At 43.0% G+C, this 27247-nt stretch overlaps 1 protein-coding gene across 6 annotated transcripts in view; it reads right to left on the bottom strand.

Moving 5' to 3' along the window:
• Nucleotides 1–27247, bottom strand: part of KIAA1549 (KIAA1549 ortholog) — a 217243-nt gene that overhangs the window by 75373 nt on the left and 114623 nt on the right. For all 6 annotated transcript variants that reach the window (XM_053255918.1, XM_053255920.1, XM_053255917.1 and 3 more), the window contains 2 exons: nt 8560–11295; nt 6343–6431 (listed from right to left, as the gene is read on the bottom strand). In XM_053255918.1, the coding sequence (XP_053111893.1) occupies nt 6343–6431; nt 8560–11230 (2760 nt within the window). In that variant the 5' untranslated portion in view covers nt 11231–11295. The remainder of the gene's footprint in view (nt 1–6342; nt 6432–8559; nt 11296–27247) is intronic.

Raw genomic sequence — 27247 nt, 5'->3', positions numbered from 1 at the left:
GCTACTCTCTATGAACAAGAATGTAAAACCCCAACCTTAACTTCTATCCCACTCTTTATAACTGTATAAAAGGACTGTAGGTCAGTGGACGAGCATCTGCTTTGCCAGGTTCAGTTCCTGGCATCTCCAGGTAGGACCATGAAATACTCATCTGAAACCCTGGAGAGCTGCTGCCAACCAGTGTAGTCAGTATGAGTTAGATGGATGAATGGCCTGACTCAGTATGAGGCAGCTTCCTATGTAATCGTCAATGAGAGTCTATCTTCATCAACACTAGGCACACATTGGACCTTAACCCAGCCACAGTTTTCCATCACTGTGTTTCGGAGGACAAACAATAAATAAGAATATGTCATTGGAGCCCCTGCAAAACAAACAAACAAACAAACAAACAAAAACATGCAGGCCTCTATTTGGCAATGTGGATTTCAATCACTAGAAATAGGATTTTTTTTCTGGGTCCACTGGCTTCGAACCCCTAATATCTGCATAGAATGGGAGTAGGGATGTGAATGAACCCATTTGGAGGCCCTTTTAGGAGCCTCTGAACCAGTTTAAACAACTGGCTGATCGGCCAGTTCGAAGGTGGGGGGTCAGACTTTAAGGGCAGGGAAGGGTGCACTTACCCCTATGCTTCCCCCCCTCACTGGCACTCCGTTATTCACGGCTCCTTCAGGGCGGCAGCATATCTCCCTGCCGCCCCATCCCCTCTTTGCCTGGAAGTACCCGTAAGTACCTGGCGTGTATGCCAGGTGGGGGGAAAGCGGAGGGAGGGGTAAGTGCACCCTCCCCCACCCTTAAAGTCCAACACGCCGCCCCCCCGCCTTTGAATTACCCCCACCCAGTTCTGTGCACATTCCTAAATGGGAGTGGAAAACAGAACAAGGCAGCCTTAGGCAAGAAACACCATATCCACAGCAGGAATGGTGCCCTATGGTGGATAGTACTACCCGATACCCACATGAGAATGAGCACTTCCCAGCTCAGGGAAAGGTAGGCAAGGAACGGGGAAGCAACTGCAAAGGAAGGGTGCACATTTCGGTGGGGAGGAGCCTCTGTAATCACCCTGCTTACCACCACCACTTTGCAAAGGATAACCACCGGATTCTAGTCCCCAAAGCTGTATGATCATTTAAAACAAACAAAAAAATCACACAGACACACACAACCACGTGGAATTTAGCCACTGAAAACAAATATAGTGCCTTCCAAGATTGTGCATCTATAAAAAGTGACAACTGATAACTTACAGGGAAATATCACCTCATGGTGACATTTCCCTTTCAACACTGCTTGTGTAAGCCCACTCCAAGTGTCTTCAGATTCAGTATCAGAACTTGCCTCAATAAAAGTTATCGCTTCACATATCTAGTGGCTCCCACATTAACTTAAATGGCTAAGCCATTAACATTAAGTTGCAAACACACACATGCCGGATTTCTGAAGTGTACTCTGCTATAGTTCTGCCTGGGCTCTATCCTGTAATCTGCATCATCAAAATGAAACATCTGTGAGATGTGCAAGCTGTAAAGAAAGAAATCCTTGAATACCTTTCATTTACCTTCAGATGCACTGTACATAAACTAGTTTACGTGCGAATATCAAGTTTGTTTGCAAAGAGAAGTTTCACACCAGGGAATGCATTTCCAAGATATCTGACAACAATTCATTAGTGCAGGTTATTATGCTGAACAGGATTTAACTGCGAAACATAGCAACCTTGGCAGTAGTCCATGATGAAGCACAGGTCTCTTTCCTGAAGGTGAGAACACCAGATATAAAATTTTGCAATTAAGACAAAAAGCTGCCCTCTTTACCCCTGCTAACTGGGCAGAGAGGCACCTTTTTAATGTGGTGATTCTCTTTATTTAGCAGGGGGAGCATAAACTGGCCCTATCCAACCTCAGCACAGTACTTCCAGTGACTGTTGCTGGGGTCTATCTTATGTTTTTTTAAAAAATTGTGAGCCCTTTAGGGACAGGGAGCCATCTTATTTATTTATTATTTCTCTGTGTAAACTGCTTTGGAAACTTTTGTTGAAAAGTGGTATATAAGTTGTTGTTCTTGGTAAGCATGCAGTGACAATATTTAGTCATAAAAGGTACATAGCTTGGGAGTACTCCTGGACCCAAAGCTCTCCCTGGTTTCTCAGGTTGAGGTAGTGGCCAGGAATGTTTATTATCAGCTCTGACTAATATGTCAGCTATGTCCATTTCCAGAGGTGAATGACCTTAAAACCGTGGTACATACAGGTGAAACTTGGAAAATTAGAATATCGTACAAAAGTCCATTAATTTCAGTAATGCAAATTAAAAGGTGAAACTGATATATGAGACAGACGCATTACATGCAAAGTGAGATAAGTCAAGCCTTAATTTGTTAAAATTGTGATGATCATGGCGTACAGCTCATGAAAACCCCAAATCCACAATCTCAGCAAATTAGAATATTACATGGAACCAAGAAGACAAGGATTGTAGAATAGAACAATATCGGACCTCTGAAAAGTATAAGCATGCATATGTATTCAGTACTTGGTTTGGGCCCCTTTTGCAGCAATTACTGCCTCAATGCGGCGTGGCATGGATGCTATCAGCCTGTGGCACTGCTGAGGTGTTATGGAAGACCAGGATGCGTCATTAGCGGCCTTCAGCTCTTCTGCATTGTTTGGTCTCATGTCTCTCATCCTTCTCTTGGCAATGCCCCATAGATTCTCTATGGGGTCAGGTCAGGCGAGTTTGCTGGCCAATCAAGCACAGTACACTGTATACTTTTCAGAGGTCCGATATTGTTCTATTCTACAATCCTTGTCTTCTTGGTTCCATGTAATATTCTAATTTTCTGGGATTGTGGATTTGGGGTTTTCATGAGCTGTACGCCATGATCATCACAGTTATAACAAATTAAGGCTTGACTTATCTCACTTTGCATGTAATGCGTCTGTCTCGTATATCAGTTTCACCTTTTAATTTGCATTACTGAAATTAATGGACTTTTGCACGATATTCTAATTTTCCACGTTTCACCTGTATACTGGTAACCTCCAGACTTGACTAGTGTGATGCGCTCTCCGTGGGGCTGACTTTGTACGTAGTCCAGAATTGGTACAATTGGTACAGAAGGCGGCAGCCAGATTGGTCTCTGGGACAACACGAAGGTACCATATAACATCGGTTTTGAAAGAACTGCACTGGCTGCCGATATGTTTCCGGGTAAAATACAAAGGGCAGGTTATTACCTATAAAGCCCTTAATGGCTTGGGGCCAGGTTATTTAAGAAAGCACCCCCTTTGTCATGAACCCTCCCGCCTTTTACAACTTTCTGGAGAGGTCTGGTTACAGTTGCTACCGGCTCGTCTGGTGGCAGCTCAGGACAGGGCTTTCTCTGTGGCTGCCCCAGGGCTTTGGAATATGCTCCCAGCTGAAACAAGAGCATCTCCTTCTCTGTTTCTTTTCAGGAAGACCCTCAAGACTTTCCTGTTCTCTCGCAAGCTTCTAATTAGAATTTAAATAATTCTTAAATAATTTGTTTTATATTGGTTTTATCGTGTTTTATGTATTTTAAACTGTGATTTTAATGTTGGGATTTGTACACCGCCTAGAGATTTACATATCAGGGCATTTAAAAATATGATGGATAGATGGATGAATGGATGGACAGACAGACAGACAGACAGACAGACAGAATAACACAAGCATGAGTTACTGCACATAAATGTTTTCCTTGCTTTATGAAAAGGAACTGCAGAGGATGAAGCCAAATTGGAAGGTTATATGCACTGTTGATAAAAGAAGCAGACCTGTCATTGCCTCAAGCTCTAATTTAATCAGTCAAGAAGCTTCCATGGTAAATGAAGGGGAAATTGTTTAAACAAGGAGGAATTAGTAAAGCAAGGAAGAGGATAAAAACTGCTTGTTCAAGTCTACTTATAAGGGCATAGCTATAATTGAACGGGGTGGGGGGATGTCCCTGGGCCCCTGACGGAGAGGGGGCCCGTCAGCTGAGCAGCGGATCACTCCTGGCTTTCCAGCCTCTCTGAAGAAGGCACAGACAGGTGGAGGGGCAGGGTCCCATCTTGAATTTTTGTCCCAGGGTCCACTCTAGCCTTGCTATACTCCTGCCCACTTACAAATATTAGCGATGTGTTAGGTTATGCTATAGGAACTACAGGGGCTATTCACCCACACAGGCAAAACCGGGCTAAGGAAACCCAGCTTGGTTTTGCCTGTGCATGAGAACCACCGGGAGCCACACGACTCCTGTCACTGGCACAGCAGCGAGCTGGTCTTATGGTAGCAAGCATGACTTGTCCCCTTAAGCTAAGCAGGATCCACCCTCATTGCATATGAAAGGGAGACTAGAAGTGTAAGCGCTGAAAGATATTCCACTTAGGAGATGGAGCCGCTCTGGGAAGAGCATCTAGGTTCCAAGTTCCCTCTCTGGCTTCTCCAAGATAGGGCTGAGAGAGATTCCTGCCTGCAACCTTGGAGAAGCCGCTGCCAGTCTATGAAGACAATACTGAGCTAGATAGACCAATGGTCTGGCTCGGTATATGGCAGCTTCCTATGTTCCTAAACCCTATAGGGAGCACCAGCTGTTAGCCAGGGTTAAGGGCGCGAGCACGCTCCTACCCCTGGCTAGCTGATCGTGTGTCGGTGCCGCACGACTCCGTGTGGAACCTAGAAACTAGCATTATTATTACTACTACTACTACTACTACTACTACTACTACTACTACAGTTATATCCCGCTGTTCCTCCAAGGAGCTGAGAACGGTGTACTACATACTTGAGTTTCTCTTTCACAACAACCCTGTGAAGTAGGTTAGGCTGAGAGAGAAGTGACTGGCCCAGAGTCACCCAGCTAGTTTCATGGCTGAATGGGGATTTGAACTCGGGTCTCCCCGGTCCTAGTCCAGCACTCTAACCACTACACCAAAGCTGGCTCTCTAGTAACCTCCTGGCTTGCGTGGGGAGGCTCCCCATAATGCACTGCACACTCGCACAGTGTATTATGGGAGCTCTGGGGGCCTCTTGGCTGCCAGTATCAGCCAGCGAACATCTGGGTGAGCTATCCGTACTGGCGACCGATCCACCAGAAGACGAAGATTGTCTGCGGGGGAGGTAAGTATTTTAAGGCTTCCTACCCTGCACTGTGGAGCCCTTTTTGCTTATCGTGAGAAAGGGATCACAGTTTCAGCATCATTTTTTTTGCTACAAGAAATGCTGTATGTCTATCTAGGTTTTCTGCTAGCATAAGCCAGTGTGATTCCATTACAGTGGATCCTTGACAAAGCAACACTATGCTGAAGTGGCTGTTGAGAATTATAGCATGCAGTGCAGAGCTGTAGCAATGATTTTTCCTCCACTATGCTAATTAAGTTGGCTCAGAGAAACAGAAGAATCTAAAACCTTATCCTGGGACTTCCCAGGACACCATTTAGGGCCAACATGTTGACTAAAGAGAGGACGTATCCAGGCTACAACCTCTCTCTCAAGAGTCCCTGTAGAGGCAGCTGGTGATGGCAACACTGGTGTGTGCGTGTGTGTGTGTGTGTGTGTGTGTGTGTGTGTGTGTGTGAGAGAGAGAGAGAGAGAGAGAGAGAGAAGTACCTTTAAAAGTCATTACCATCAATACCGCTGGCACCTGGAAGCTGCCAGGAGCAGCAGCGCCCCACCTGGCATACCACATGGCGGCTGTTTTGCCAACAGCACTCACCTTGCCTCTGCTAATGCATGGCACTAGGGATGTGCACAGAACTGGCAGAGGCCAGTTCAACGGCGGGGGGGGGGATAACTTTAAGGGCAGGGGAGGGTGCACTTACACCCCCCTGCATGCCCCCCACCGCCGGCGCTCCCTGAAAAAGCGGTCCACTGGGGTGGCAGTGTACCTGCCGTCCCATTCGCTCCTCGGACTGGAAGTGACAGGAAGTAGTGTGCGCGCACGTGCACATCAAGTGTGTGCGTGGGCACGTTGCGCACGACCTGTGCATGAATGGGTGCGATGTGCGCGTGCTGACCTACTGGATCAGTTTTTCAGTGAGCACCAGTGCGGGAAACACATCCGGGGAAGGGGGAAGTGTACCCTACCCTGCCCTTAAAGTCATTCCCCCCCACCCCGCCGCCGCCAAAACTTCGAACCACCCAGTGTTCGAACCTGTTCGGAGGCCTGTAAAAGGGCCTCCGAACAGGTTTGTGCACATGCCTACATGGCACATGCGCGGCTGCCATTTGTGTGGTCAGCAACACCATTGTCCCTGAGATGCTGAGCGTGTGCCTGATTTCTATAAGCTAAACAATTCATGGTAGCCATACAGTATGCTGTGGATTTGATAGTACTTACCTCTAGTTCTACTAATCTCCTGAACTCAGTTCTCAGGATTTCTTTGATGGATTCGCTGACATTTTCTAATACAGATCTTCGGGCCAGCACTGGAAATTTCAATCAGTGAACATGCTTTAGTTTGACATACATGCACAGGTCTAAATACAGCCATTTAAACAGTGAGACTGGGCAAGAGCTGATAACAGGGAAACATTTCGTTTATTTTCTAATCACCCTTCAGTCACAGGGGCTACTTGTAGTTTCCTCCTAGCTGTTATAACAACTAAGTAGAGCAGCAAGGTTCTTTTACCTAGAGATGCCAAAGGCTGAATCTAGGACCTTCTGTATGCAAGCATGTGATCTACTACTGAGCTACGGCTCATTAGCTCTAGAGAAGATTGGTTATGACATGGAAAGCTTTTGATCTCAGATCAAAAGGAGGTAAACTATCCCTAGCAATATGGATCAAGCTATGACTTCCTGTGGGTCTGATAAAACTATCTCCCTTCTGGGTCCCATCAAGTTTGAGAATGGAGTCTACCAGGTGTAGATGTGAGTAGCTTTGTACCTGACAAGAACTTGGTTCTTTGAGTGAATATTCTAGAGGTGGCTGTAAAGGTTATTTCGACTTTGGAGCATATGGATTAGTGTTACTTTGCGAAGACCAATTTCCACTTAAGACCTACATCGAAATGGAGGTCACCAGGTCACCGTTGTGGATGTGCGGACTTATTTGTTTATGTACTACATCAATTTCCACACTATGGACTTCATCATTCCTCTTATGCTATAGATTTATTTCATCGCTATCATTTCCAATCGGTAGTTTTGTCTTGTCTTAGACTGTATATATTTTCAATTATAGATCTACTGGATTAAGTTGTTGCTTGCTTTTCATCATGTGGTTAGTGTATAGTTTGGTGGGGGATCTTATTGTTTCTTGTTGGTCTACCAAGTGCAGACAGAGTGTTCTTTACAAATGTATGAAAGGGCAAGGAATAAAGCCTAATGTGAAAATAATGTAATGAATCAAGCATGCAGCATGGCTAGGAATACTGCTCTAGTCCAAAAGGTGACTCTCTGAGGGTGAAAGATTCAGGCAATCCACTGAGGCTATACTCATCTTGCTCTCCTCCTCATTGACAGGACATTCTTGGCCCACACTGAAAACCTATTCACAGGAAGCAAGAGAACATGTAGAAGAGGTTTCAAACAACCAGGATGTTTCTGCTATTTTATTTGGATGTTAGCCTGTTTTATACAGAGGGCACAGGTTTTATTTTTTAAACTGAACAGTTTCAACCCTAGATTTATGTCTTCCACTCAGAACAGCTAACAACCATCTTAAAAGACAACATCCTACCTCATGTGTATAAACAAGAAGTCTTTGATAAACTAGAACTGGGGTTTTGCTTTTGCTTTTTAAGCTCAGAAAATTGTGGGATTTGTGCATCCTTGGGAACAGGCCAAGGAGACAGCTTCCTAGATACACAGCATTTGTAATGAAAACTAACACACCACACTGTTCCCAGAAATCAGCATGATGTTAGTAAAGAGTCTGAAACACAGGCATAATATGTGGTGGTTATTTGTGGAGGCAAATTTACCTCATGGATTAGCTGCAATCTCTGACCAAACTTAAATAGCAACTCTCTCTAGGAGTATTTTCAGAGAGGTAGTCTTAGGATTACAAAAAAACAATGGCCAGTTGTTTTTACAAAAAAAAAAATTGTAAAATGTTTACCAAAAAAATTTGGTGAAAAAAACACATTCTTGGTCACTGCTGTCACCTACAATTATAAATGCAGCAATGAACCCAAGACCAGTCTTAAGCAGTGAACTGAGAAGGTTCCTATACCATTAACTTCTGAGGCCTGTAGCCCTCTATTAATTTTGTGAGTACTCCTTTCCAGTCAGCCCATTTGTACACAGCACCTGACCACAAGAAACCAAAGAAGCACTTTCAGGTCACAGGTTAAAAATGAAAGAATGAGGAGAGTGGTGTCACCAGCATACTAATGGCTCTGCCTATGCCATTAAAAAATAAAGGGGAGGGTGAGCGTCTACACTGTGATGAATTCCTTCAAGGAAGGACACAATAATATGGGCACAGTGTTTTGGGGAAACGCATCTCAGGCTTGGTGCACATATATTTCCATTTAGTATAATGTTACAAATATATGATTTTGAGGAACAATTTTTAATAGGAAAAAAGGAACTGGGAAAATGTCTTACCAGCTGTCACTAAGTATTTATCAGGGACTGTGATATCACAAACATAGGGTTGTCTGGTTGTGGTAGTTGGGGCGGTTGCCATTGTAACTCTTGGAGTGGTAACTGCGGCAGAGGATGAAGATGATGGAGGAGAACTTGGAGCACTGCTGGTAGTTGTAGAAAGGTCTTTTGTGCTACTAGAGGTGGTGGCAGTTGAGGTTGTCCTACTGGTAAATTCAGTTACACTAGTTCTTGTTGGAATGCCAGATTCAGTTGAAGTATTCAGGGATGAAGGTATCTCTGTAGGGATATGTGAGGATACTACACCCACTGATTCAGTAGAGGAAACTGCCATGCTGCTTGTATCTGTGGTCAATGGCGGCATATATGGGATTGTTGTTAAAAATGCTGTGGTAGCAGCTGCCTCAGGAGAAGCAGCAGACAAACTGTGGTTAGCAGTAGCACCAGTATCCTCAACAGTAGTTGTAGTAGAGAAAAGAGATGAAGATGTCAAAACAGGAGTTGCCGGCAAAGTGGTGAACCATGAGATCACATGTGTTTCATCCACCAAAATATTGCTGTTGAAGACAGGCTCTGAGACATAGGTGGGCAGCACCAGTGTAGGGACAACTGCATCAATGGCTAAGGATGACAACTCAAATTGGGAGGTAGTTTCTGTGAAAGCAGAGGTAAAATAAAATCCAGATTCCACCAATAAGATTGACGTTGGTTCCAGTAACATGGTGGAGTTCATACAGAAACTTGACAATGGCACTGTTGTTGAACTCTGTGTAACGGGAACAGATGATGAGTTTGAATTAAAAAATGAAGATTGCCATGAAGGAGGCCATGAAGGCTCTATGCTTGTGATATCAACAGGCGGGAGCTCAGCTGAACCCAAACTAGAAAAACTGTCAACAAGCACAGATGACGGAAGGAACGTGGGCGAATCCTGAGGTAAAAATGTTGAGAAATCACTTGGTGTTATCAAGAAAGATGTAGCTGAAAGGGATGATAAATGCGACAAGCCATTCGGCTCAGAGGGTGTTAATGGAAGGCTGGGTGGAATATCTGATCTATTCACAGAAGAATCTTCTGAGGGGAAGCCCACAACTGTTTTGTCAACAAAATGTGTCGATTCTGATGGCATAAATTCAGGTATTTCCAGCAGGCTTGAATTCCTGGTTGTCATGGGTGGTGTGCTCACATTAGTGAAGGCTGACTCGAGGAGAACTGTGGTGACAGCAGAGGGTAGCTCTTCTGTAATACTAGATGTTAATATAACAATTTCAGTCACAGGATAGGGTAAACTGACAGAAGTGCTTTCCAATGATAGTATCTCAGACGACTGGCCATAGGAAGGGAAAACTGATGTAAATAAATTGTTAAGGCTAATGTCCATAGCATTTGATTTGGAGACTTCTGTAAACCTTGAAGAGAGAGAAAGAACAGGTCTTGAGGGGAAAGCAGTATCAAAGACTTCGGGAGGAGACTCCTGCATGTCATACTCGTCACTCACTACCGACGTTGGCAGTGCAACACCTTTTATTACTTCAGAGGCCACAAATGACAGTGTCTCTACATAATCACCCGAGCCCACATCATTTTCGGATGGCCCAACTGAAAAAACTGGCTCTGAGGAAACTGAGGTGAAATCACAGTATTCACATGAAGCAAATGGTCTAGCGAAAGGCACTGGGCTTGTGAAGTCACTGAAGGATGCAACTTGGGTTGGTATTTCTGAACTGCCAGGCAAAACTGATGCTGTACTACTGTAGGATTTATGGAGAAACTCATGTGTAAACAATTCCCCATTAGAAAGACCATTAGAGACAGTCAAGATGGTAGCAGGAGGAGTGGAGGGGAAAACAAATGGAAGACGAATTGAAAACATAGCAGTGCCTACATAAGGTAACAAAATAGGCATTTCCTTAGAAACAACAGATGAGCTCCTTAGACTGAGAGTTCCTGTTATAGTGCTATTCACACTAGAGTAGACTTCAGTGTATGTGTCAGTACTACTCGTTAAAATGCCTGGCATAATTTGGGTACCCTCATTTAGCTGTCTCGTAAACAAGGGTGACCCTTCTGCAGTAGTATCAAAAAGCAAAGACGTCGAGGAACGTACGTAAGACAGCAGACTTCCGCCATCCTTTCCATCCATTGCATCTATAGCCTGAGACACAACAGAATATAAGTCAGTTGTGGCTATCAGCAAATCTCTGCTTGGAGTAAGAGTTACACCTGTCATGTCAAAAGGCTTCAAATATGAGAGAGAAGCAGTGTGGAGAAGGGGAGTCCCCTGCAATGTTGTTTGCAGTGTTTCCATGTCATCAAGTGGCGAAGAGAAGCTAAGTAATGAAGGAGCTAGCAACGAAGTTCGTAATGTTTCTTTTGTTGGCTTCACTGGATAGGAACCTGAATTATAATCCTCTGTGAATGACTTTAATGAAGGAGTCTGTTGTGCATTTGGGAATGAGCTAATAAATCTATCATCACTTAAGATAGCCTCATTGCTTGTTACTGAAAGATCCAACATTGGCACATGTTGCCCAGCTGAGACTCTGCTTGTTCCTTCTTGGTCCAATGTGGTCACCTCAGAAGGAGAGGTAACATGTAACAACAATCCCTCAGGAAACACACTGTCTGATGTGGGATCCATTGTGCTTTTTGTTAAGGCTACGTGTGTCATACTGCCCACAGTGCTTTGACTCGGCAAAAGTGAGGAAATATTCTGCTGATCCAAATGTAATTCATCTAAAAATTAAAAAAGGAAAAAATAAGTTAATTGCAATGATCATCAAAATTAAACACTGAAGTGTCAAGATCTTGGATGATTCACTAATTCCATGACTGTGAATTGAGTATTCAGAATTGTGTACGATTAAAGCTAAAATGGAAATTCAACCCCTCAATTAGTGGTCTTCAAAGTTTCTACTTTCAGGGAACTTTTCCTAAATTAACCAAGAAACCAATTCATTAACTTTTCCTAAATTAACCAATAAACCAATTCATTAACCAATGAATGCACAGGAGTTTCATGGCAGGCAGGCAGAAGATTCTGGGGTATTTTCTAAGGCACACATTCTGTTCACTCAGAGCATCTACCAGGTACATGGAACTCATCACTGCCTGTTAAGCGAAAGCATGGAACATGCCCAACCCAATATTCCCTTGTGGAGTATTGCACTGCAGAGGAAGATTGGTAATGGTGAGCAAGCTGTTTTTTTAGGAAACTTTGTTCATTACAATTGAACTTCTCATTGAAGAACCTGACATGTCAAAGGAACCTTGGAATTCCTCAAAAATATAGTTTGAAAACCAGAGTTATTTATTTATTTATTTATTTATTTATTTATTTATTTAGAATTTCTTATATACTGCCTCCTCCCAAGACTTCATTATCATATACAACTTATGACAGATTCAAGGCTTCTGTCATAGCCTTCCTCTCATTCTCTGTAAAGTGCCACATACATGGATAGTGTAATAGTAATAATAATAATGGCCCACATATTGTGCAGTGATATGAGAATGGAAACATGACTCTGCCCTCTCAGAGGCTAGAGAGCAGCTGCTCTGAAGGCTACACAGTCCTCAGAGCCTTATTTGTGGAAGTGAAAAGGGTTTTTGCAGGGAGAGGAGAGAAATGAAAATTGCTTCCCCATTCCCCTCTGTGTGCACTGGGCTGCAAAACAAGCCTTCACCGCAGCTAATCTACAGGTGAAACTCGGAAAATTAGAATATTGTACAAAAGTCCATTAATTTCAGTAATGCAAATTAAAAGATGAAACTGATGTACGAGACAGACGCATTACATGCAAAGTGAGATAAGTCAAGCCTTAATTTGTTATAATTGTGATGATCATGGCGTACAGCTCATGAAAACCCCAAATCCACAATCCCAGAAAATTAGAATATTACATGGAACCAAGAAGACAAGGATTGTAGAATAGAACAATATCGGACCTCTGAAAAGTATACAGTGTACTGTGCTTGATTGGCCAGCAAACTCGCCTGACCTGACCCCATAGAGAATCTATGGGGCATTGCCAAGAGAAGGATGAGAGACATGAGACCAAACAATGCAGAAGAGCTGAAGGCCGCTAATGAAGCATCCTGGTCTTCCATAACACCTCAGCAGTGCCACAGGCTGATAGCATCCATGCCACGCCGCATTGAGGCAGTAATTGCTGCAAAAGGGGCCCAAACCAAGTACTGAATACATATGCATGCTTATACTTTTCAGAGGTCTGATATTGTTCTATTCTACAATCCTTGTCTTCTTGGTTCCATGTAATATTCTAATTTTCTGGGATTATGGATTTGGGGTTTTCATGAGCTGTACGCCATGATCATCACAATTATAACAAATTAAGGCTTGACTTATCTCGCTTTGCATGTAATGCGTCTGTCTCATATATCAGTTTCACCTTTTAATTTGCATTACTGAAATTAATGGACTTTTGTACAATATTCTAATTTTCCGAGTTTCACCTGTACAGCCTCTCTGCAAGGGCAGAGCACTTCTTCCACCTGTGTGTGGCCATGTAACATGTGGGCCATTAATAACATATATGAACTGTGCATTAAAACCATCATCAGTTTTTTAATTGAAAATATATTATCGTATACAATTTTGACAGTTGCATACATAAAATAAAAAATAAAAATATTAAATGTCACATTTTGCAGAGGGAGGAAATTGTCCCCTTACCAGTATTGTTCTTTTCATAACCCACACCCAACCTAGTACAGCTCTTTCCTAGCCCGAGCCCCTCATCAACAGAGGTTCTATCCAGTTCTTTTTCTTTTCTTTTTTGATTTTGTGTTTATGTGTGTTTTAATTTATATTATCATTTTAGACTTGATTTTAACGCTGAGTGTTTTTTAAAATTATAAACTGTCCCAAGGGCAATAGTAAGCTGAGCAGTTTACAAATGTAACAACAAACTCAATCAGCTAGAACTGAAGCCTTGAAGAATCGGGGGGGGGGGGGGAGACCAAAGACACTTTGGCACTGACTCTTTAACTACTTAAGTATCACAGAAAACAAGGCAGTTTTCCACCTTGACAAATGTTTCCTGGATTAACTTTTGATCACTGGCATTATTTTCCCAGCCTGATGTTCCTCATCTTACCATGCCTAGGTTGGCCTGTTATTCGTTTTCTCTTTTGATGGCTACTTGATCTTGGCTTCAATATGATCTATGTTATAAATGAGTCCTGGGTGGACAGCCCAGCTTGTCAACACTGCACTCATCTAATTTATGGATGTTGCCCTCCTGCGATAGAGTTATAGGGTATCTTGTACCTCTCAAAGCACAAAGAGAAAACACAACAGCAACATATACCCCAAAACATATACTCCAAAACAGAGGTTTTCGAACTGTTCAAGGGAACCCTCAAGTTCTTCAATTGCTTTCTGGACAGACAGCTTGCTCACCACTATCAAAGGAATCCTCAACTTTGGTGACCCAGCTGTTTTTGGACTACAACTCCCATAATCCCCAGCCACAGCAGTCAATAGCCAGGGATTGTGGGAATTGTAGGCCAACATCTGCAGGAGGGCTGGAGTTGAGCAGCCCTGGTAGAGTGACAAAGAGGCCTAGAAGGCTACCAAGAGCTCTCCAAGAGCTGGGTGTGTACCCTAGAACAGAGATTCCCAATCTTGGGTCCATGGATGTTCTTGGACCACAACACCTATCATCCCAGCCACAATGGCCATCACCCATTGTGGCTGGGGATGATGGGAGCTGTAAGTCCAACAACATCTAGACAACCGAGGTTGGGAACACCTGCCCTAGAACAATCCTTTTCTGCAATAAATGGGGATTCTTCAGCAGTCAGAGTCCTAATTCAGACTTTAAGAAAAAGAGATGCTGTACTCGCATGAATAGGGTTGCCATATTCTGGCTTTCCCAAGCTGGGTGCCTAATTTGCATATTATGTAAACTGGCTGGAAAATAATTTCTGAGCAGAAAAGTGATGGCATGTTTTGTTCCATAACTCTGCTTCTACAAGGGCTAAAGCTTCACCTTAAAAAAAGAAAGAAAGCTGATATCTGGGAGAATCTGGGTGGGTTACGCAAGCTGGGTGAGATGCTTAAAATCCAGGGGAAACCTAGAATTTTTTTTTGGGGGGGGGCATGGCAACTCTGCGCATGAAGTGTCTCAAACAGAACAGAAATCTCGCTTGCAGCCTCTGCCAATCATTCCCCCTCACTCTCCCTCCTGCTCTCCCTCCAGAGTCTCCCAACCACCGAAGCGCCTGCCAACATGCTCACAGAGAAGGCTGTAATCCCCCGTAAGTATGAATGCTGCTGTGGAAGGGGGAGTGAGGGGAAATAACTGACAGAGGCAACAGGCGGGAGTTCCATTCCCATTTGAAATGCTGCATGCTAGTACAGCGTTTCTTTTCCTTTACATTTGAATAGGGCTCAGGTCAGTGTAGAAAGGGTTCTCTGAGGGTTGATTGTCTGAGAAAACAACTTGCTTAAGGCACAATAAGAATTGCTAAAAACTGTACCATGTAAAAGAACTTACTCTGAGCCCTTTCCTCAGTTAAGAAGCCTACTGAGAACAAAATGAAGAAATGATTATTGTATCACTTGAAATAGATGGCCGCTGGACCAATCTTTGATTTAAAAAAGAAAGAAATTTCTTGTGGCTGTTCACAAAGCAAGCCTGGAGAAATGCTTTGGACTGGTTTTTTTTGCATTTTAGATCTCCTTAGCAGATTTTGCCACAGTCCAGATGTGAAAACAAGTCAACAATCATTACTCAAAAAACCAAAGCACTGCTAGGGCTGGAGGACATAGGCGCACAAATGCTTCATGTTAATGCAAAGCTTGCCTCAGAACACAAGAAATTCATGAAGAGGCAGCCTGTAGAGCTAGGAAAATAAAAAGCAATTATGCTCTACAAGCTTGACTGTTGCAAACAATTGCACATCATACTTCAAAGTCTTTTTCTTTTTCTTTCTTTCTTTTTTTGCTGGGAGCATTTATGCTTTTTGGCATTTGACTGTATGTGATGTCATCAAGCAAGAAGCCATATGTGATGGGAGGAATAAGCACAACTTCAGCTGGGCTCCCAAACTTTAATTCCAAAAATATAACCCAGGATCTGATTGTCTTGATAACTGCATACATTCAAAGGGATTTTCCTTAGTAAATTAATTGAAATGCCCACAATAGTAATGGTCAGTTGTCTGCTTTTAGTAAGGACTTAGCCTCAGGCCTAAGGCCAATATTAGAAAGTTTAAGAAATAAATTCAACATCCCCAACCAAGTAAACTTGCTTTCTCCCACAGAAGTGAATGGTTGCCGTTCATTTTTATGCATAAAGGGATATGCAGTGGGGAGGGAGACACCTTCAAGTGTCTCCCTCCATGCATTTATCAGCTTCGGTTGATATGCCAACTGCGACCTTCCATGAACAGAGATAGCTTGGCCACAGTTACTCATGCTCTGGTAACCTCTCGCCTAGATTACTGCAATGCATTGCATGTGGGGTGCCCTTTGAAAATGGTTCAGAAACAACAGCTGGTACAAAATAGGGCTGCAGGATTATTAACTGGGACTGGATGTTTTGAGCATATTACATCTGTGCTTCATCAGCTGCACTGGCTGCCAGTCTGTTTCTGGGCCCAACTTAAAAGTTCTGGTTTTAACCTTTAAAGCCCTAAATGGCTTGAAGTGGGCTAAGCGAGATAGTGCCTTGCCCCATATGTCCCAACCCAGACCTTAAGATCTTCTTCGGAGAGTGGTCCTGCCAAACGAGGTGAAGTGGGTAGCTACTAGGGAGACGGCCTTTCGGTGGTTGCACCCTGTGTATGGAATTGCCTCCCCAGAGAGATTCGCCCGGCTTCATCACTTTGTTCTTTTAGCCGCCAGGTAAAGATCTTTTTGTTTACTCAGGCCTTTTACATTTTGATTTTCAAATTTGATTTTTAACTGATTTTAAAAGAATTTTAAAATTGCTTGGTATTCTATTTTCTATCTTCTTTTCCCCCCTTTGGTCTGTTATGATTTAATGTGTTATATGTTTTTATTTCATGTTTTAATGCTATGTTGTGAGCACCTAAAGAACAATTTGTTATGGAGCATCTAACAAATAAAGTTTTGTTGTTGTTGTTGGTTAAACGTGTATCTTGACGCTGGTAACTCCCCAGCCATCAAGCAACTCTGCACTCTCATCACTGGTTGGTATTATATTACACCAGCCCAGGGGAGACATTATGCAGAACCATGGTTTAATCATGGTTTCATGCAATATTCATGAAACTTGGGCCTGTGTGCAAAAGTTTAAAGAGGAGGAATTTTTAAACTTCCAGTCCTGGTTTAGAACAAACCAGTATTTACTCTAAGATTTTAAATCAGAAAATCCTACCAGTGCTAATCTGAGTTTGCAAAATAAGCCAGGATATGAAACTGGGATCCAGTTTCAGCTTCACAAGGGCAAATATGTTGCACTAGTGGAAGGTTGTTGCACTAGCTTGTTCCACTAAGTTGGCAGCTTGTGTTCCAGATTAGTGCTTCACAGCTTGTGCAAACTGTGGTGCATCTCCTACTGTGAAACCTCTTCCTCAGCAGGGAATGAAGGATCCTACATGGCAGGGAATGATGCAAAGATATCCACTATTCTTGTTGCACAAGTAGACCCAGACCACAAGAGACTGTGCAAGTTTGAGCATCGGCTTGGCGACGTGACCTTATTGAGTACACATCTTTGATTGCTGCACTAGTACAGCATTCGTCTGGATCTCAGCCTTGTCTTGAAAGTAAGACTCAACAGGCGGATTCAAATGTAACTGCAGCACCAGATGATGTTGCTGCTACTCTGGGAGCATGTGCTCCCCGCCCCCCATCCCTGTTCATTTCAGTAATGATATACCAAGATGGGCAAGTTTGTACGACACGGCCAATCTTGGCTTATCCTAACCTACTTGTGACAGGGAACCCAACTCTGTAACTTAGATTTGGAGTGAGTGACAGATGTCTTGTTCCCTGCTACAAATAGGGTAGAATAATATGATGAGATTGGTGAGTTCATACAACACAACCAATCTTGGCATTTCATTATCAAAACTGGAAATAAGGCTCATGTGTGGCACTGGTTGTGTTATGTGTGAACCCTGCCAATGAATTCAACAGAATTCACACACAAATAAACACACAAAAGAGTGCAGTCTTAGCTTCAGTAGCACAATAAAACATCACATACTTTCAGACAATTCTCTGAGATGAAAGCATCCTTTAAGAACACAGGAACTGAGCTTTTAAGTTACACAATCTTTGCCAGGGCTAGGACTCCAGATTCAAAATGGTCTGATATATGCCCATATAATGTATGTATACATATTCATAGCCTGGCTGCTTCTTGAGCTCTTTAGACAAAAGAGCAGGAGGAGGTCTGAGCAGAAACGTAAACAGAGATAACAATGGCCAAGTTACTATATATAAGAGTAATGAAGGCCTTTCCTGGTCAACAGTACTGGCCTAATTAAAACAGAACTTCCCCCTATATCCTAGTAACCTAGTTATCCACAGGGGATCTTTGAGCCGACACAGATCCTTAACCACTATGACACAGTCAAAAAGAAACAGCCACTGTCGCTCTTGACAGAACTTCAAAATGTTCATGTCTACGCAATCTTGCTGCTAATTATCCAGGATTTCTAGGCTTTGGCTTTTAGAAACCCACAGGACAAAAAGGAGTCCAAAATCCATACAGCTTCTATGAGTCACAGTGAATGTAATTACGTTGCTTGGAACAGTGGTTGGCATTCAGAGAGCAAGGATGCAAAGAAGGTTGCATCTGCTCAGTCAGAGGCTTCCCCACTGCACCTGCCCCACATGGGGATTTTGGGCAATCTTCCCTGCCTTTGGAAGTGCCCTGTGCCTTCTGCAACTATGTCCCAGAGGGCTACACAGCCTTCAGGGACATAGATTCAGAAGGCACAGGGCACTTCCAAAGGCAGGGAAGATTGCCCAAAAGCACTCTCCCCCCTTGCACAGGAGCAGTGAGGAAGTGTCCACTTGAATAGATACAAACTCTGGGTGCATCCTGATTAATTTCACTTGGTGCTACTTTTCTTTAGACAGGACTAAAATGATAATTCTTCTATACATAAAACACCCATGTAATGCTACTATAAATCCCATTTTATGATTCACACAAATAGTTCCAGCCTTCTTGAGATGCATGCTGTTCACATATTTTCAAAACCATAAATACCATAAATTTCAATAAAGAAAATGCCGAGATTTTCCAAAAGCAAAATTCTAACAGATTGCATGTTCTGTACAGCCAAAGCAGAACATATACCATCCTCACCTGGAGAGAATAACATCCTCAGCTAGGAATATTTCATAGATTCAAGGCGTGCATTCAGAATACCCTGGCAGCTCCAGGATTTCCTATCACCAGTCTCTCCTTTCAGCTGGCCACCAAACAGCATTTGAGCGCTCCTGAATTTAACAACCGAGCACAAGAGCAGCTGATTGGGAAATTGCTTCGGGTGCATGTATGATTTCCCCCCAGCTGCTTTCCCAACTACCAGTTCTTGTACCAAATGATTCCTTAAACAGAGGAGCTTAGATGTTTATGTGGGGGTTTGCTGGGGGGCAGGTGAAGGAGAGGGAAAGTGCTCCCACAAAAGATACATTGAAGCCAGCTTAAATGCACTGTGCACTCCTGGATTGCATGCACCCATGTTCAGCATTCATTTTAAACCTTCATAAGGAATGAATCGAGTATGCATGTTTAAAACAATGTATTTAGCTTGTTTAAAAAGTCATGGCATTTGCCATCTAATTCCCAACAATCTGTCAGATTTCCTCGCTCCTATTTGATAACATGCTCAAACGTGACGTGCAAAGGAGACACTATTTTCTTTCCTTATTCTGCATAAAGAGAAATTTGCCTGGAGCAGAAGCTTCTTATTTGGCCTGTATCCCTAAAACATTACAGCAAGCTTGATCGCTGCTGTCAGAGTATTTTACTGGAAACAACCAATCCACACTGATTTCACATCTGATGTTTCAAAACTCTGGGCCAACTGAATCACTTGCATAAGTAGCCTGAACTCCTGACTCTTAAAAGAGTTTGCATTCACTCCTCCGGGGAATGATCATCAGAGAGCCGGTCTTTTCTTTCTTTCCAAACAGGATTGCTCTATGCCCTCTGATGTCTGAATACACACACACACACACACACACACACACACACACACACACACACACATTCACATCCATTTCTCCCCAAAAGTGAATATGGCAATCTAATATAGAAATTGGGCAGGATCCAGATTAAGTTAGTCATACTAAACACCACTGAAATCAGGGAGACAAGCTAATCATGACTAATCATGACTAACCTAAATCCCATTCATTTCAATGACTTATATGCCCCAGGCACTGTGTACCACGGGCATTGCCAGATCTGCCCACTGCAGGGCTCCAAAATTCACAGCAACACTGCTGTGCAAGAGGGCAGTACTGGGACTGCTGCTTCTTGCATGATCGCACGTGACATCCATTCTTCCCAACGGAAGTTGCACTTGATCACGCAAGAGGGCAGCAGTCCCAAGCCTGCTGCCTCTTGAACAGCAGCGTCACTGCACATTTTAGTCCTGCAGCAGCACAGGCAGTTCTGGCATTGTCCGTGTTACGCTGTGGAGCAGGTAAGTCAATGGGACTTAGAAACTTAGTCTGGATCCCACTCACTCACAACAATAAAAATAATCGAAAACCTATACATTTAAAACAGCAGGAAAGAGCTACAACAAGGACAACCCAATCAGTGTCTCAGCTATGAGCTAAGCAAGTTGTGGACCAAAGCTATATAAGATGCAGCATGATAACTGTTTCCATACCAATGAAACCAATTACAAAGGGGTTGGGTGCTCTCCCTCACTGGAAGGCTTCAGGCAGAGGCTAGAGAGTAATTTCTTGGGGGTGGTCTAGCTTTGGACTCCCTGCATTGAGCAGGGAGTCGGGCTAAATGGTCTACAAGTCCCCCTTCAACACTATGATTATTTAGAGAGGTCCACTTTAGAGAATCACATTAGAGAGAGGGAGAGAAAGGAAGCATCCAATACACCAGCTGGGAGTGGGGTGGCAATGGGCAACACATGCATGCCCTAATGCCAGCCACACACCCCTGCTTCGACACATTTCTGATAGTGGCACAAGGGGCGTGTCCAGCATCAAAACACAGACGCGCCACCCATCACCCTCTTCCTGCCACTGAGTGGTTCATTTGTCAGCAGGGTGCTCTGGGAGGGACAAAGAGGGTGCCCTGGGGGTGGATGAGGCCAAAGGGGGCCCAGGGAGGCCCCCCCCCAGACTCCAGCAGCCCAGGAACATTTGTCCCCAATGCCCACCCACTGGCTTTCTGGTGTACTGTTCTGAGAAGGAAGAACAGATATTTTTCACATTGGAACACATATTTTGCAAAAATAACAACAGAGACTCTCTGGAGGCAAGAACAATTTATTGGGGGGGGGATCACTAGCAGCCCCAACAGATTTCAAAGGGAAGCTCTTCTTCAGGGGACTAAAGAAGTTAAGGCAAAATGGTCAAAAGAATCACAAAATGTGTCTGAATAAGTCTAGACAAACAATCTAAATATCAATCCTAACCAGTTGTCAAATGTTATAAAAATTTTATAGACTGTTTACAAATAAATATGCTAACTTAAAAGTGCTCTATCGTCATATTCACAATGAACATCACTTGGTCATAAATAAATTCAAAGAAAGAGGTATATATATATATTTTTAAAACATTCAAAACCAAAGAATAAAACCAACCAAAGAATAAAATAACATTATTATTTTTTTTTACAATTTAGTATTTACTTTGTCTCTGAAGGACTCCATCTCAGACTGGGATGGGAGTGCTACCAGTAGTGATTCCCGCCCCCCAATAAATTGTTTCCTGCACTAAAGAATTCCTGGGGGGTTTTTTGTTTGACCCACCCCCTTGTTTTGCCAACACAGATTTTATGCCTTCAAGCGACTGAGCGATTTTTAAAATCCAATGCATTAGTTGTGCACTATGTCACATTCCTACCCCATGTAGAGGGAAAGGCTCCAGAAAAACCCTCTGTCTAATTCTGGTTTTAAAGTGATGATGTCTGCATCTCTTCCTTGGTCAGTCTTTCATGGCTAAAAAAATCCAGTTATCTGATATTCCTGACAACAAACTGCAAAAGTTCTGAGGCGGGGTCATTCGTGGGTCCATCTTTGGCTTTCTCACTTGCTAGAAATAAGGCAAGGAAGAACTGCTTCTTGAAATTCCAGAGTAAAAGCTCTGATGTAGTCACAATCCCATGGTGATAAGCGTGTACATGAAGGTAAGTTCCACTTTCAACTGAATACATTTAGGATTTCTGCAGCTTGCAGAAATTTAAAGAAAGGAAGAGGAGTGGCTGACTTCAGTTAACGAGAGAACTGTGTTCCCCTCCACAGAGAATGTGCTAAATGTTCTTTTAACTTTTTTCATAATTCCTAAGCACGTAGTGGTTTACTGAAAGACTACCAGCCTCTGCGGCTGAGCACCACTGAATAGGGGAGGGTGCCTGAGGTGGTAGAAGAAGCGGACTGAAAAGGAGCATATCTAATGGATTCACAATACACAATAAAAATACAAGCATTCAAAGAACCATATATATGATATTATTCTGATTTTACATGCAGTTTTAATGGGTACAGTACTCAAAAATAACATTGTAGTAGATCAGCAATAATCCACCTATACTCATCACAAAATTGCCACACCAATTAAGATCAATTTAGGAGGTACTTCCAATAGTCCAAAATGTGTTTAAAATCATATTCACAAATCAAACTCAATCATATATAATATGATGAGAGCAGATCTTTCCTCAGAAGGATGAGAAGAAAATTCTAATGAGAAGAAATCATGGCAATCGCCCAAAGTTTGCAGTCCATGTCTTTAAGGAAGAAAGTTCATAAATCCTCTAGAGGAGCCAGACATTTTGACCATAAGATGGTCTTCCTCATTGGCTTAGGTTAAACAATATCATTCTCCCAGTAATAAATCCAATGATCCACAGGAATCACTTCTCATCTACTAGCAACAATCCAAGAAGTAAGGCACAAGTTGATCCTGCCTCTTATTAAACTCCATGTAGAATCTGAAGAACATAACCTATATGGTTCCTTGCATTCTTGTAATTGTTTGTGGTGGCAGAAGCACCACAGCTAGTGAATGGACAGCAGTACCTGACATATGCAGATGCAGATAAAGTCATCAGTGGCCCATGCTCAGGGCTCAGGAAATCCACTAGTCTACTTGTCTGTGGCGAGCAAAAAATGATACCTGACAAGCAAAAAAAATATATATTCCTGACGTAGCTCAGCAAGTTAAAAAAAAATTGTCTGGCTAGTGAACAGAGCCAACATTTCTTGACCCCTGCCCATGCTGGAAACTGCTGTTCACTCAACACAGTGCTGAAGTAACAGGTTTGATGCTTCTGCTGCTGCCTTGCCATGTCCTCCAATAAGAGTACCAGGTCCTCCAACCCTACTGAACAAGATTCAGTGGTGGAAGCTGATAATTCACCCACAGGACATCTACAGTTCCTACAGATGTTCTGCTTGAGCAGGACTATCCAAATTTGCTTTATTGTTTCATTTTGATAAAAATGTGGTACAAGTTCCAGTTACAGAAGTGGCCTGGGGGGGAAAGTAAGCAACTACAGAGAGCCAGTGTAGTGTGGTGGTTAGAGTGTTGGACTAGGAGAGGGGAGAGCCAGGATTCACTTTCATTAATGCTTTTAATAATTAATTTTAATATAACAATGCATTGAAAATTAACCTCAGCCCTCACAAACCAAGCAATGGTTGGTTCTGGCCCACTGGGACATTTGAGTTGTTCACCCCTGCTCTAGAGGTTTGGGAGGCCCTCAGCAACAAGGATGTGGTGGGGGAATCTCAGGAAACTGGCTGGTGAGATCTTTACTCAGTTTGCAAAAGATGCCTGTCTGGTTTCTGGTGGTTCCCTCTCTCCCACCCTGTACTGTATCCCATGCCTCTGCAAAGGGTCCCCAAATCTCTGGAGTGACAATTTGGAGGGTGCAAGAGGTTGATGTGAGGAGAGTGGATGGGGAAGATAACTCATGCAAGTGCGCCTCTGGATGGTAGATTGTTGGACTAGGAGTAAGGAGATCCCAGTTCAAATCCCAATTTAGCCATGAACAGAGGCGTATCTAGGGAAAACAGCGCCTAGGGCAAGCACTGAAATTGCCCCCCCCCCCAAATATCTGGCACCCATCTTTCAGATAACTTCACCATAATATCAGCTCAAAAAGTAAAAGTCAAGCTTATTAATCTTTTAATTAAAAAATTATGGCACTACCTGAAAATTATAACTGCACCTTACTTGCTTTCACTGATGCAAATTGCTGAAGCAGCACAGATACAGCCTTCTTCAGAAAGCAGGAATCACACCTATCAGCTATTCAGAGAGGTACTGGAGACTGGATGTAGTCCTTACACTCGCTGATCAGCATGTTCATTGCATTCCAAATCCAGCATTGTGTATTAGTAACCCTCCTGCCGCCCCCACCCCCCAGCTGCTATCTGCCAGCAATCAGTAACATTCACATTTTTTATATCCCGTTCTTCCTCCAAGAAGCCCAGAACAGTGTACATACTTAAGTTTCTCCTCACAACAACCCTGTGAAGTAGGTTAGGCTAAGAGAGAAGTGACTGGCCCACAGTCACCCAGCAAGTCTCATGGCTGGATGGGGATTTGAACTCGGGTCTCCCTGGTCCTAGTCCAGCACTCTAACCACTATCAAGGCAGATAGCAGCTGGGGGGCGGGGGCGGCAGGAGGGTTACTAATACACAATGCTGGATTTGGAATGCAATGAACATGCTGATCAGCGAGTGTAAGGACTACATCCAGTCTCCAGTACCTCTCTGAATAGCTGATAGGTGTGATTCCTGCTTTCTGAAGAAGGCTGTATCTGTATATTAAAGACAGACAATTTTTAAAAGCTGGGAAAGCTTGGGTGAGAAGATGGGTTTTCAGGTGTTTTTTAAAAATTGCCAGAGATGGCAATTTTATTAACAATAAACACATTTCTACTATGGGCTTTGTTTGGTCTTTGCCTAATTCCCTTGGGTTGAGAATAAATGTTGAAGAGAATGAAAAGAACAGAAAAATACATAACAGGTGCTGTCTTTAAATCTAAAATGATCCCTCACTAGTAGCCATCACATGCTGGAAAATCTCAGGCCAGGGGACTGCTTAGTCTGCATTCTCATGACTTAGGACAAGTCAGTTGTGCACCTGACAAACGCTACTTATACAGCCAATTATCTTCACTCTTCATTACTGCATGAATAGCAAATGGTTATGTGCCACAACACCTTCCTTATAATGAATCTGACTTAGAACCAAGTTAAATAGAATTTAATGCAATTTCCATTTTGCATAGGTAAGGCCTGAAATTTAACTGAGTAATCCTGAGCAGTTTTATGATCACACATGAGATCTTAGATCCTCACAAAAGGAGCTGTTCCTTACATAAGACATTCCCAGCCCGCTCACACCTATCCTCCTAACTAGAATCAACTAGCTACAGCGAGCAAACATGATCCATTCACCAAATAACTTAAAGAACACACCTTGGATTGAAAAGCTGTTTTCACACAGTTGCCCTCAAATCGGGAGTCCAAAATATCTCCAAGAATAGAAGCTAATAGAAACTTTTTGGAGTCCCCAAAAAGACCAGAAGTAAACAACAAACTGGAACCTCAACCAAAAACCAGGATGCAAACGTATTGTAACATAAAGGTTAAGTTTGTGCCATTGAGTCGGTGTTGTTGACTCCTGACAACCACAGAGCCACGTGGTTGTCTTTGGTAGAATACACAGGAGGGGTTCACCATTGCCATCTCCTGTGCAGTGTTTCAGCACCTTTCTATATCGCTGCTGCCCGATATAAGAGTTTCCCATATCCTGGGAAACACACCAGTGGGGAGTCAAACCAACAGCCTCCTGCTCTCTAGTTGCTTCCCCACTGTGCCATTAATGGTTCAAGTGACTCCAAATACAAATAGTAACCATACATTTTATTTATTTATTTAACATATTTTAATACCACCCACTACCAAAGTCTCTAGGCAGTTTACAGCTATAAAAACATATTAAAAGATCAAATTAAAATAACCATGAAAACTATCATATACATACATATAAAACATATGTGATGAGTTTTCTGGATAATGACTCTCTTCTATGATTTATCAAACATACAAAAATTTTGTTAATACTAATACATCAGTATTACTAAGACATCAGTATTACTAAGACATAAAGAATTAGTAATACCAATACTAATACAAAATTTTGTTAATACTAATACATAGAAAAACTCAAGTGAAAAACAGGAACATATAAGATTGCCAGAGTGAAAATTGACCCAGATTAATCTACAGTTCAAAGTAGAAAACATATTTTGCAGAATTCTTCATCTTAATAAGAAAACTCAGAATCAAAGAAATCACTCATGGCAAATTTGCACTAGGACCTCCCAACTACCTAAGAACTAGATTCTTCTGCAAACATTGTGCCCATAGATCAGAAAATTGTTTTTAGCTTCCATATTGTGCATATTAAGGAATCTCATTCTACATAACACAAAGGACAAGAAATACAAGGCCAGATATCCCATACATACTTCAGAGTAAGTTATATTGTAGTCAGTGCAATTTATTCTCAGGGAAACATGCATAAGTTTGAGTTGCACTGACCTGAAAGTCACCAAAGGATCTTCAAACAAAGCCATAGAAATAGCTTTCTATACACAGAACGTATCAGGACTCTTTAGAGCTCTAGGCCACACACCCTTTACATGTGATATGTCACATGATGATATCACATGCAAAGGGGGTGTGGCCTCGAGGTAGAAATTGCCGAGCGAGCTCTTCAGTCTCATTTCAGGGCAGGCTTGCTGCCTGAAAGGGTGTATTTTCTCTCTCTCTTCCTCTCTGGGAGGGAGAGAAAGAGGAATAGACGCTTTTCGGCAGCAAACGCTCCCTGAAATTAATGCAAAAGTAAGTGCTTATGGAGGCTCCTGGGGGGCGTGTGCCCCGTCCCGGACTCAGAGAAGGCGGCGGGGGCGCGATTAAAAAAAATTTTTTTTAATCAACTGAGGTGGTTGGGGTGGAGCAGGGCATGGCGGTCACTTGGCGCCCCTCTGCAACTGGCGCCTAGGGCATGTGCCCTGCCTGCCCCCCCACTGGTTACGCCTCTGGCCATGAAACTCCAAGGGTGACCATAGGCCAGTCACTCTCTCTCTTAGTCTAACCTACTTTGCAGGATTATTGTGAGGATAAAGTAGGAGGAGTGCACTCTAGAGTGCAGGCCTAATCTAGAGTGACAGAGGCAAGAAAGATATGACCACTCACTCCCTCTGGATACTGCCTACCAAAGTTGTTCTCATGACCATTGTGGGCAGGGCGGGGGAGGAAGGCAGAACAGGTGGAGGAAGGTGGGAGGAAGACTTTCCCCCATATGATCCATGGCATGAGCAATCACCAAGCGGCAAGGGGGGAAGCAGGCTACGGTCTCCTGCATCCCACAATGCACCACACAAAGAGCACAGTGCATTGGGGGATTTCCCAGCTGGGCACACTAGCCGCCCAGCTCTGTGGCTGCTCGGG

The sequence above is a fragment of the Hemicordylus capensis genome, chromosome 5 (assembly GCF_027244095.1).
Source record: "Hemicordylus capensis ecotype Gifberg chromosome 5, rHemCap1.1.pri, whole genome shotgun sequence".
In the NCBI taxonomy this organism is placed as follows: domain Eukaryota; kingdom Metazoa; phylum Chordata; class Lepidosauria; order Squamata; family Cordylidae; genus Hemicordylus; species Hemicordylus capensis.
Note: the sequence above shows the minus strand (reverse complement) of the source record. Positions and strands in the feature narration are given on the sequence as shown.